The sequence below is a fragment of the Pogona vitticeps genome, chromosome 3, assembly GCF_051106095.1.
Source record: "Pogona vitticeps strain Pit_001003342236 chromosome 3, PviZW2.1, whole genome shotgun sequence".
Taxonomy (NCBI): Eukaryota; Metazoa; Chordata; class Lepidosauria; order Squamata; family Agamidae; genus Pogona; species Pogona vitticeps.
Window position 1 is genome coordinate 47,009,112 of NC_135785.1, and position 13,396 is coordinate 47,022,507.

General features: G+C 40.5%; 1 protein-coding gene across 1 annotated transcript in view; it reads left to right on the forward strand.

Annotated features, from left to right (window-relative positions):
* The window catches only part of PFKL (phosphofructokinase, liver type), a 46,813-nt gene that overhangs the window by 950 nt on the left and 32,467 nt on the right, over positions 1 to 13,396 (forward strand). Inside the window, exons 2-3 of the mRNA XM_020787403.3 lie at positions 10,633 to 10,706; positions 12,135 to 12,212. Coding sequence (XP_020643062.1) covers positions 10,633 to 10,706; positions 12,135 to 12,212 — 152 coding nt within the window. The remainder of the gene's footprint in view (positions 1 to 10,632; positions 10,707 to 12,134; positions 12,213 to 13,396) is intronic.

Consider the following 13,396-nt stretch of genomic DNA (forward strand, 5'->3'; position numbering starts at 1 on the left):
TGATTTTCTTTGCTTATTCTTCTCATCTATCCCCATTTGTCCTCTAGTGACTAACATTTAACAGGGTTGTGGGAGTTACATGGAAAATGGACACAATCCTGTTGCATGGCAAATTGCACTAGAGTAGACCCACTGAAGCAATAGGAATTTGGTGAGAATCCCTCCATAATTTCCATTGATTTAAATGAGCCTCCTCTAACTACAGTATGCTAAAGTAAGTCTTAAATTGGGAGTTGGATTCCCCACTGTGCCTCCTTGACAGGAGCTGGACTCTATGATCCATAGGAGCCTTTCTTGGGGAAGAGCAGACTCACTCTACTGACTGAGTGTGATTTACTTCACTAAGCATCAACATTTTGGCCAATGTCTGCAAAGTATTTGGAATGTTAGGTGCTGAACAGTTCCATTACTTTACAGAAAGGGTTGGACTGCAAGTCTCATGCTTTTTCATGTTTTCCTGTGATAGTTAGGATTGATGGGAGTTGCAAACAAACAATATTAGAGGACTATACAGCCCTTTAAACTTTTAGGCATAGAAATTGGGAGGTCACCAAGAGATTTACAAGTAACGGACGACAGACTGTAAAAAGGCTCTGGATCCATTTTATATTTGCTACTAATGCCAAAACTGGCTGTATGACTTAACATATATTTTGCATGCTAATTTAGAAACAAAGGTAAAGGTTCCCCTTGACAATTTTTGTCCAGTCGTGTTCGACTCTAGGGGGCGGTGCTCATCCCCGTTTCCAAGCCATAGAGCCAGCGTTTTGTCCAAAGGCAATCTTCCCTGGTCACATGGCCAGTGCGACTTAGACACGGAACGCTGTTACCTTCCCACCGAGGTGGTCCCTAGTTATCTACTTGCATTTGCATGCTTTCGAACTGCTAGGTTGGCGGGAGCTGGGACAAGCGACGGGCGCTTACTCCGTCACATGGATTCGATCTTACGACTGCTGGTCTTCTGACCCTGCAGCACAGGCTTCTGCGGTTTAGCCCGCAGCGCCGCCACGTCCCTCAAATTTAGAAACATACAGTATTGCAAATTATTAAATGGTATTAGGAATTATGAGTTGTCAGTACATCTGTGTCTACTTAGACTCAAAAGTCTTCATTTCCTTTCCATGACAATTGAACTGTACACATGACTAGGGATTTCAAGGCCTAGACTTTGTACTATGTAATTCTTACTTGCAACACTTTAGCAAGCTAGAATGACATTTGAGCCTTACAGCCACACTTTCTTTAATAACCATGTTTGCAGTTACTGTATATTAGCAATTCTGATGCAAATGGGCTATATTGATATATGCATCTGCAGCTGTACAGATTTATCTCTGTCTCTTGTCCCTGCCATTTTTTGCTCTTGGGAACTGGTCAATGTCATCTATGGTAATAGATTTCATTGGTCACATGCAACCATTCTAGAAACTGCTTACAAATAGCCGTACAGTTGTTTTTTTGCAAAATCAATGTGCTTAGTCCTTTAGGGAACAGGACTCCTGAATCTGTGGATGTTTATCTGTGTCCAGGGAAGGGAGGGGAATATAACATGTTTGTGTGCATATGCTGAATGTCTCATTGGCCAAATCTTGATGCTTAGCAGAATAAATTGTGCTGGAGTGGCCCATTGAATCATTGGAATTTAGTACCCCAACTCCTCCATTAGTTTGGTGAATCTAATGAGCATACATTCATTGATTCAGTGGGCCTAGTCTAATGCAATTTATTCTGCTGAGCAACAGGATTTTGGCCATTGAATCCAAGTGGAAAAATTCCCTGTTACATTCAGGTAAAAGGGTGAAAAATACTTTTTAGTACTTTTTAACTGATGCATACCAAAACAATTAATTTAAATTTAAACTACTTTAGTAAATCTTTAGACATCAAAAGAATTTTAAAAATGAGTGTGTATGCAACTACAATGCTGCCTTCTATTTGGATATTATAAATATTGTCTAATGTTATATTCTGTCACCCTTTCATATACCAACTTTATTTTCCCTGGTGGTCCAACTTTTATCTTCCTAGTTATCCTAGCAGAAAAACAGATTTCAGCCATGGTATAATGTAGAAAGTTGAAAGAAAGTTGTCATATACTACAGAGGCAGCCAGTTCAGCAAAAGTTTTGTTTAAAAAATTGTCCTTTTATTCTCAGATATATTTCTTTCTCAAGATGAAAGGTCCAGAAAACTGGCATTTGCTCTCTCTCTGTGTGTGTGTGCATGTGTGTGTCTGAATTCTGGAACAGCCTTTTATCCTTACACAGCTTTCTCTTTGCCCTTGCACTCTGCTCTGTTCTGATTAGCTTTTGTAGTAGTTTGTGATTAAATAATGTGGCTAATTCAGAAGGAAAAAAAATATGATGACACAAACCTTGCTTGTAAAATGCTGTAAATTCTAAGAGTAATTATAATATATTTCACTTTATATTCCTGGTGTAATGTCCCTGAAACCATTTTCCTCCTTTACTAGTGGACTGTATATTCCAAAACCTATGAGATTTCTTTGTTAGATAGCAGAGATTCTTAATATTTATTTATTTTTATTCAATTTTTATACCGCCCATGTGGCTGCCAGGCCACTCTGGCTGGTGTACGAACAAGTGACAACAACATAACAGCAAATGTACAATAACAACCATAAAATTAAGATAAAATAAAATCACTTAAAAAGTGAAAAACAACTACAAAAACTACAAGAGAAGACATAATATAATAAAGAAAAATAAAATAGAAACATGGTGGTGGGTTGGAGTTAATTGTTGAGACATTAGTGTATCATAATGTATGTGAATCTGGAAAGGCATGTTTAAAAAGATGGGGTTTTGGCAGTTTTTTAAGGTTCCCATTGAAGGGGCCAGGCAGATTTCGGGCAGGAGACTATTCCACAATTGTGGTGGTTTCTGGTCGTTATTTTTTGTGCCTCTCTTGGAGTCAGGACTCTCAACTGCCCAGCCTGTGAGGCTCTTATAGGGCGGGCAGATCTGGTTGGACGGAGGTGTTTGGTTAGGTAACAAGGTCCTAATTTATTTATTTATTTATTTATTTATTTTATTTTATTTTATTTTATTTTATTTTATTTTATTTTATTTATATCCCGCCTATCTAGCCAACTCAGGGCCACTCTAGGGCTTTGTAGGTTAACACCATCATCTTGAAGCTGGCACAGAAGCGGGTGGGTAACCAGTGCAAGGCAGCCAGAGTGGGGGAAATATGTTGGTATCTCCTAACTCCACTTACTAGTCTGACTGCCAAGTTCTAGACCCACTGGAGTCTCTGTAACAGCTCCAAGGGTAGCCCCACATAAAGAGTATGACAGTGGTCTAATCTTGAGACTACCAGTGCTCGCAGCAGTGTGGTGAGAGACCCAGTGTCAAGGTAGGGACACAACTGGGCAATCCACCTTAGGTGGTAATAGACAGTAAAGACCACAGATGCTATCTGGAGTTTCAGGAGTATGCCCAAGCTGTGCAGCTCATCATTCACAGAAAGAGTAACCCCCGCCCCAAAGAGAGGGAAGCACCCAGACTGCCAACACTGGGAGCACCCACCGGCAGGATTTCCATCTTGTCTGAGCTCAGCCTTAGTCTGAAGAGAGAGAGAGAAACATAGAACATTTGATCTATGAAACATTTCCTGCAATTGTCCGTATTTAGTATTTGATTTTGCCCAACCTTGCACATGATACTTTCTCAAATTAAAGGATACAGTGCAGTACTCGTACAAGCATAAAGTAAGAAAATATACAGCTTCTGCCAGCTTTAAGGACAGATGGGAAGCTGTGAAAAAGTTCCACCCCCTGAAGCTTCACCCTGATTCCCTTTTGCTACCAGCTTCTTTATCAGTGACAACTATTAATATATAGTTCCATTTTTTGGATGGATGATAGATTCTTCCGGCATATAGGCATACTAGATCTGTACCAAAGAGTTCAGTGGATTCTAACATGAACTTGGCAGATTGCAGGAAAACTGTTATGTTTCTTAGTGAGGAAAACTAGAGAGTAAATGTGCATGAGGCAGGCTTTTGGTAAGATCTGGATGCGAATAACTGGTGCAGCTGATAAGCACCGCGCAGGGACAGCTAAACAGATGGTCCCAGATGGCTGGCTGGTTATGTTTGACTCTTAATCATAGAAGCCTTATGTGTACTCTAGCACAGCTAATCCCAGTATTTTAAAACTGATTTAAAAGCCATGTTTTAAGGTAAAACAATGATTTGTATACACTTGGCTTCCATCCAGTCTCCTATTCAAGGTGGAAAATCATGGTGTCTTGCATAGGTGGGAAGAGAAGATCCATAGAATTCAATACCAATTCTGAAGCTTTTTGTTTTAGGAGATTTGCCTTGGCTAGCTTTCTCTGCAAGCATTTTGGTGCTTAATGAATGCTTTTGTGTAATGCACACACATTCTGAAGTAGCCCGTTTGAATTATCCCACTGGATGAAAAGCAGGGTGTCGCGTCCATCCAGTGTTTTTTGTTTATTTTCCCTAAACACAAGTCTACCCTCTGGATGCAATTCCTCACCTCACACTGCCATCTGGTATTATACCCTCAATATCAAATAGATAGATCTTAGACACGGGCTGCCAATAGTACAGATTTATTGATCTTATAATTGTTATGCAAATCACAGGAGAAAATCACAGGTGTTTAAGATTATTCATTCAATATCATTTGCTTTCACATTGGTTTGTATGTGTATTCACTGTTACAGTATTCGTTGACTATCTATATATTTTCCCTACTTTTGAACTCTTTTCTATTCTCCCTTGCATTCCAACTTTATAATCTCTGTCTTAACATTTTTCAATTCAATCTCCTAACTCTCTTTCTCAATTCCCTATCTCCAACCTCTTTTCTCCAACTCTCCTCTCTAACTGCCTAACCCACTGTCTAACTGTCATTTTGGTTCCACCCCTCCTGTCCTATCATAGGCTCCTGCCCTTGAGCTCCCCATGATGGACAGGCATGACGTGGGGGTTCCACCGCACAGGGTATAAATGGCTGAAACAAATCTGTGTGTAATCCCAACAAGTATTAGCATAGTAATATTGGAAGGAGTGTGTAAATGACAGCGTATTCTCTGGCTACTGCACTGTTTCTTATTGTTCTGCTATAGTTTAGCAAGGTGAATTACATAAGACATCCATCCCTCCATGTGGACGTTTAGTCAGATCACTAGGTCCTGTTGCACACATTAGCCCCAGCACAGAGATGATAAAAAGGCTGTTCTTGGGAGTTGTCTTACATACTGTAGACTGAGAGTCAAAGAATTTTAGCTTAAGGGCAAAAGGCATACCAGTTGGAGGAGTCATTTACCATCACGTCAGAACCGATTTACAGCAATCCAAATAGGGTTTTCAAGGTAAGAGTTATTTAAGGAGTGGCTTTACCAGTTCCATGCCCTCAGTGAGTTTCCATAGCTGAGCAGGGATTCGAACCCAGGCATCCTGAGTCCTAGTTAGAGATGGACACGAACCAGTTCATCCCAGTTCATATCAGTTTGCATCAGTTCATAAAGGCAGCGGCACAGGTGCTGCTGCTCCCCTCCTCAGGCTCCATCAGCCATGCACCAGGCCCAGTGTGCTGGCTCTGTCCACCTCATCAACTGATCTTCCTGCCCTGGCAACAGCTCAGGCTTCTCTGCCCTGCCCTCTTCACTGATCTCCTGTTCAGACAAAAGGGTGGGGCAGAGAAGTTTGTGCTCTTCCTCATGACTGGAAGATTAGCCAAGGAAGTGGAAAAAGCAAGCAAGCTGGGCCTGGTGAGTGGCTGAGGAGGCGGGGGAGGGGAGGAGCAGCACCTGTGCTGTTGCCTTCATGAACTGAGATGAACCGGTTTGTGTCCATCTCTAGTCCTGGTCCATCACTCTGTCTATTATAATTATACCACACTAAGTATCCCACCATAGGCAGGAGCAATTTGTACAAGGTAGGAGTTGTATTTGAATACAGACTAGAATCTCTTTGCATTGTTGTCAGAGGATGCTGGTACAATTTCATTATGCATTTGGAGATAAAGCAGTGGACTTAGAGACCCTGTCCGTGCTGAGTGTTGCAGTGGTTTTCCACATTCTGCATTCGATTCTTCTTGAAGAAGACAGATCATTTGATCTTTTATCTACTTCTGTACACAGCAAGATTAACTATGTATCGGTGTAGTCATTGTCTTTGCCAAAAATGGGTATGTGTCACGTTCCCGGGAGTAACAACAGCCGAGGTCCGATAAGCCAGTCCAAAGTCAGGAATACTAGGAATGTAAAGCCGATATCCAATTACCAAACCAACTCACAGAACGTAGTCCAAGGTCAGAGTCCAGAGTCAAACACACAATGTAGTCCAAAGTCCGAGTCCAGAGTCAGTAGTTCAGGAAACATGGTTCAAGGTTGTAGGAGCATGGATGCAAGTCAGAGGTTTTGACTTGTTGCTTCCACAGAATTCTAGCTGACTAGGAGCTGTTTTTATAGCAAAACAGCCCCTTGAGCTGCTGGAAACCTTTCCATCCTGTCAATACTCAGGGCTAGTTGAACGAATGTTTCTGTGGACAGCCTTCGAGCGATCCTCTGACCTTTTTGCCATAAGTCTTCCGAAGCCTGGCCAGAAGCTTGTCTGCTGGGGAGGGAGAATCTGTAGGTGATTCAGGTGTTTCTGATTGCTCAGCATTCTCCTCAGCCTCAGTTAACCCTTCTGGTTCCAGGTCTTCAGCTGCACTCATGACAGTATGTGAATGGGTGAAGATTCACTCTACAGAGGCCATAGTTGCTGTGTCAAGGTGTAAGCCAATATAGTATTCACTGTTCTATATAGGGCTTGAAAATGTTTAGAATGTCTCACAAGTCATTCAAAAATTTCACGAGTCAGCATAATTGGACTATAGCCTTGCAATTTATGTTTAAACTTAAATTTAAACTAGGCACTTTCTACATAACAGCGCGTACAAACCCAAAATAAATATACCCTCAGACTTGGGTTGCTTTATTACCTGCGTGCCTGTGGGGTCATGAAGCTTGTATTTTGAATGCCTTTCTTTTGAATGTCTCCAGCAAAAATAAAACTGAAAGCAAAAGCTCCTGGCCTCTTAAGGAGCCATGGTTCCCTCCCACCCCAGGATGTGTCCTTATTTAGTTGAAATTGGGAGCAGGGAATCTCCATATTCTCCTGCATGGGACTACTCTACATTCTCCTGCAGAGCTATATATCTGTGTGCCACTTAAACTCTCTTCTTGTGAAAAGAGGGCTGTTTTTCCTTTTGCAATGGGAAGGGGGAGGGGAGGACTGCAGTATCAGAGAGAGAGAGAGAGAGAGAGAGAGAGATATGAAGTGAGGGCAAGGAGGGATGGAGGGATCTGTGGCTTGTCAAGCAGTGTTTTTTCACTCCTCACAGATGAGTGGATTTTTCAAGCCCTGGTTATGTGTATGTCATATTTTCCCTTCAGTGAGCTCAGGGAACATGTGGGTCTCCTCCTCCTCCTTTTATTCCCCATAAAACTCTCAGGATAGGTCATGCTGAGAGAGGATGAGTGCCCAAGATCCTGCAGTAAGTTTGATGACTCAGTGGAGAATTGAACCTGTATGTCCCAGGGCCCAGTCTAGTTAACCTATCTTGTACACACTTTGATTCTTTTATTTAGATGTCTCCCTGAACTATCACAAAAAAAGAGATTCTGATTCTGCCTCTCGCCCACAACATGTTTTGCTCTGCTTGGCACCTGTTGAGGATGAGCTGACAAGTGCTTTCCTTGCAGTTCAGCTGGTTGTCATTCTTGTTTGTTTTCTCCTAGTTCCTGAAAACAATTTCCCTTACTCCTATTGGTTGTTCCAAAAAAGTGGGCAGATAATGGGGTGGGCCTGTGCTGTGCCTTTTCTCCCTTGGAGAAAAGCCTAGATTGTGCCTTTTCCAATGAAACCAGTGATATGCTCAGCCATAGTCTGATATATATAATGAGATATGTCAAGTAACAGTAGTATATAAACAATTTTAGATTAGTTTGTGATTGTGAGATATCAGACTGTTTGATTATAATTCTTTATGTAAACCAAGATGACCGATTAAGGTACGGTACAAATCTCACAACCATGCAGTAGCAAAAGATCTGGCAGGCACTACAGATGTACTTAGTTTTTCCTGTGCTGGGCAAGAATCCTACTGTAAGTGCTCACTGCATTTTAGGCATACAATTTATTCACCTAGATCAGTGGTTCCCAACTTTGGGTAACCCAGTTGCTCTTGGAGTGCAATTCCCAGAGACTCCAGCCAACATAGCTTGTAGTGAAAGCTTCTGGGAGTTGTAGTTCAAATTTGTCCCAGATTAAGTTTAAGAGAATTTTGTTTCTTAAAAATACAGAAGAATTAGGGCATACTACAGATTGGCTGGCTGTTATAGCAGTCATGTCCCCTACCTTCCTGGGTGGTTTTGCTTAACTGGATGAAAGGAAACAACTTTTTTGAGAAAGGAAAAAGAAAGCACCTAACAAATACTGTACTTGAACAGAGAACTGTTTAGACGTTTGAAAAAGGGAAACAAAATGAATAAGCAGACAGAAGCCGAAGGAAAAGGTAACAGTCGATATTTAGTTTAGAGATAGGTGTACTTTCTCCTTAAAGGTGGAAGAGTGGGAGTAAGAATCAGTTTACAGTACTGTACCTTGATTACATTTTCCTGTAAACTGGAAGTACTTGCCCTAAAAAGCCCAGCAAAATTCTGTGTGGTCTAAAATGTATTTGTTTATATTTGTTAATGTACACTCCTAAAACAAATTCATTGTAAGACCAAGATCTACAAAGGAGAGCTAAACTGAAAATACTACCTCACAAAGAATGGCTTAAAACTGAAGGAAAAGTTGCCTTTTGAACTGCTCAGCCAAGTAATCATTTTTAGTACTAGAATGTGGAGCATGTGTCCTACTCCTCTGAGGGTGCTCAGGACAAAGGCCTTGTAGGAAAGCATGATCAAAAAAACTAGGCAGGATTTTTGGCCAGGCCTTAAACCCCCATGGATGTGGTGGCGCTGCGGGTTAAACTGCAAAGCCTCTGGGCCGCAAGGTCGTCAGACCAGCAGTTCGAATCCATGTGACAGAGTGAGCTCCCGTCGCTTGTCCCAGCTCCTACCAACCTCGCAGTTTGAAAACATGTAAATGCGAGTAGATTAAATAGGTACCACCTCGGTGGGAAGGTAACAGCGTTCCATGTCTAGTCGCGCTGGCCATGTGACCATGGAAACTATCTACAGACAAATGCTGGCTCTACAGCTTGGAAATGGGGATGAGCACCAACCCCTAGAGTTGGACATGACTGAACAATTGTCAAGGAGAACCTTTACCTTTTTTAAAAACTCTCCACTCCCAGGCTATACATTATTTCAAAATCATTTAGCGAAATGGGTGAGCTACAGAAGGGGTGACTGAACAAGGAACAAGCTGGTGCTGGCTTTCTAATCTCATAGTGTTCTTACAAGGTGGGGGCCATGACACTTTGCTTCCTACCTCTGGAAGTGGAAGAGTTTGCACAAGCCCTATCTAAGTCTCTACCTTTAATAGTTGACGCAAATTCAGCAGTACAATGTTTATTTTTAAAATGGAGCTGGATGAAAGAAATGAGGGAAAGCTGAACTATTGGAAATTGTTTGGAACTCGGATAATAGATTTTGGATGGCTCTCTGAGCAATGCCAGTTTCGCTCAGCCTGGGACTGATTAAGAGCATCTGCTGGTTGAGATGCTCAAGACATTTACCTTGCTCTGGGTACACTGCAGATTATCTACTGGATTGTTTCTTTTAGTACTTCCTCTTATGCTTGGTTTAAAATAAAGTACAAAGTAACTGAAAACGTCCTACCACCAACACCCAAATATGCAGACTGTGCACAGTTGGGATCATGCTTGTAAAGGGAATGACAGACAGAAGGTGGAGCCAGGTTAAATGAAAAGCTTGCAAATGGAGTATGCTGCTGCTGAATTTCAGAGAATAAGCATTTTCTGGACCATGCAACATAAAGCTTGCAAATGGGGCTTGCTACTTTGAGAGTTCAGGGGACAAGCACTTCTGTAGTTTTATTCTCATTTTAAAACAGATGTGTTTCTTCAGTTTACAGTCACTGTTAAAAGAAACTTATATTGGATCTGCTATTCAAAAACCAAACCAATAATATTTCAGGGCTTGTTAAAACAAACTACTGATTTATTTAATAAGACATTTATTTAATGTAATATAACTTACACTTTTTAAAACTTGGATTTATTTTAACATGGTGGTGAGAGAAAACAACTGAAGTTTCTGGGACAGATTTAGGAAAATGGAAAATAATATTTGAGTGGCAACCCTGCACTGATGGTACAGTAATCCTGTCATAAACATCCATATCTAATGAGTCCTATACATTTTTTTTCTCAGAGGTCAGCCCCACCATGTTCAATGGTGCATATTTCCTAGTGGATAGGTTCAGGTTCACAGTCTGCATCTTGGCCAACTGTTAACACAGACTGTAAGTTCTGTGTGCAGTGCACAGCAAACATATGGGCAGAGACAACTTCTGCAGTGTTGCTTTATATAAAGATAACCATGGATTTTGCACAAATAAAAGTGCAGAGGTGTGTTATGCTGCAGCTATTGTTAACTTTGTGTTCCATCTCTAGGCATGAATGCTGCTGTTCGAGCTGTGACTCGCATGGGAATATATGTTGGAGCTAAAGTGTTCCTGATCTATGAGGTGCAATTTTAATTTTCATCCTCGATGCAGTGGTCAATATTTGTGTGTGTGTGTGGAGTGGGCACACACTTCTAAGTGTACTAAAACCATTGACTGGCCATATTGCAGATCAAGGTTATGGAATTTGTAAACATATTTTGTCAGCTAAATATTTATATATCTTTGTATATCTTTCATTGTATTGTGTCACCATCTAACAGTATTAAGATGAATCACTTTAGAACAGCAGACCTAGCCAGTGGCATGCCTCGTCAGTGGCACTCTTAGCTAGTAGCCACCTCAGCTATTAACTCTTCCAGCTTTCTGCTGCCTCAGTGGATATGTTTGGGTTATAAAGAAGCACACACACAGTATAAATATATGGTGGTAGGACATATAGAGTCATGAATGCATAAGCATTCAGCCCTATTCCATGCCAATTTGGGTACTGGACATCAAAGAAGATGTAGCAGCACAGCAGCAAGCTTTGTTTCCAGATGTGGACAGTAACATAGAATTTTCTCCTTAGATTTTTAACTGGCTGGGCTGGATGAGCATGTGCAAATGTATTTTTTCTGGGTGTGTCTAAGTATGCTAAAAGGTTGGGTTTTATTGTTTTAAGAAATGTATTGTGTATCTTGTTTTAAAACATGCTTTATTAGGCTACTCGTATAAGCACTTTTAAAAGAGTCTTCACTCTTAAAAGAGATGCTCTTGCATTTTGTATTCACACATGGCTTGTGTTTTCCATATAAATTAAGTTTGGATTTCTGCATCTTTTCATAAGTTGCAAGGATATATTTTTAAGTATATGTCTGTACAGTTTTTATTACAACTGTAAGACATTCTTCAATATATTTGAACTTGTTATTTTTTCATTAATCAAACATTCAATTAAACATTAAAGAATGTCTATAAATTAAAGATTCCTTATTCTAAAGATTATTTCACAGCACTATGCATAAAAATTAAACATTCATAAATTAAACATTCAATGTGATAAAACAATTTTATATCTGAACAGGAAAGACAACAGTCTTAAATCTGTCAATAAGCATTAAACGCACAATTATATATGTTTTTTTAAAAAATTAAACACAAGTGAAATTTTGAAAACCTGACCTGGCATTTAAGATAATACAGTGCTGGCATCATCAGATACAGGGTTCTTTGTAGATGAATGCACTTCTCTTTTAGAACGATTATTACAATGCACAAGCACATAAATATATCAGAAAGCTTCCTATCTACCCATATTTGTGCAGTGGTGATCTAGTAGAGAAGCAGCCAGGAAGGATGCTAGAAGTGAAGACCTAGAAGTCTCTGTGTCATGTTTTATGTTCTGTGTCACATAACCCTACTGCATATTAGAAATGAAGAAGAATACTGTATATATGTTTTGCAAGTCATTAATTTTAATGAAAAAGGGCTGTTTTTTCTCTTTTCCAGGGTTATGAGGGACTTGTAGAAGGAGGGGAAAACATCAAGCAGGCAACCTGGCTCAGCGTGTCCAACATCATTCAGTTGGTAAGGCTGCTGGATGAGCAGATAGGCTTCAGGACATTTTCTGTCTGAGGTCTGCCTGAGACTTCTGGAATACAAAGCTCTGTTTACTTCTCAAATTGGATATAACTTTCTGAACTGGAATCTTAGTGAGACTTTCTTCTCTCATGAGCCCTGGTTTTGTTCTAGAGTAGAAATAGGTACTGCTGAGGTAGTGTAACAACATAGTTTCTTTTTCTTTCAAAATGTCTTTTCAGTTCTCACCATGCAGGTGACGGTCACTTTCAACTCCCTTCTTTCACCATGTTCTTGATCAACAGCAATTCTATTACAAAGTCATGACTAAGGGGCTATCATCTTTGTAAAATGGGGTGGGCAGCTTTTGGCCTGGCAAACATTATAGAACTGAACCTTCTGGTTTGCTAAGTTTTATGCAGTTTCTTTTAAGATGACTTTGATAATAGCTACTGTACCTGAGACAACTCATCAAAATCCATAGGAGAGGTAGTTCTGTTGGAGGCTTCCTTTATGTATTGTAGTTGGCCTTGGGATTCACCCTCCCACAGACCTTCGTGAGTCTCAGATACCCTTGGGACACACACTGTGAAGTGGGGTACTTTTCTTACCATTCAAAAAAGAAGTGGTCTAGCAACAGCATGGAGGCACTAAACCTTTCTGGTTTGGAGGCTTTCTCTTCCATAATTCTGCCTAAGGGTGGAGTTCTGGCTGTATTATGGGACTGCAAGTTCTTAAATTTTGAAAGTCTTATCCCTAGTGGCTTATCTGTCCCCAAATAGGCCTGAGTCATAAGCCTTGGTTTGTTGTTATCATTTTGGTTTTGTTGGGGGATAGTCAAGCAAGGGTCTTGCTTCATTTGCAACACTGCACAGAGTACAGAGGGAAGGTATGTAGTTTGTTTAGCCACTTCTGCTTGTAGTAGAAGCAAAGCAGGGATGATTGAGCAGTGATTTCCAGGCATTTTAATGAATGTTGACTTGTTGTGATATGTAAATTTCACTGTAGTGTGCTTTTATGGAGGACATTTATGCCAACTACAGTATTGTACTGCTTGCAAGTACAGCCTCCTTAGAAAAGCTATATCTGCGCTACCGAACAGGATGTGTATATTTTCTACTTTTTGTCTTTATTAAAATAGAAGATATCTGGTGAGGACGAGTCCTTATATTTCAAAAACAACTAAATGTTAA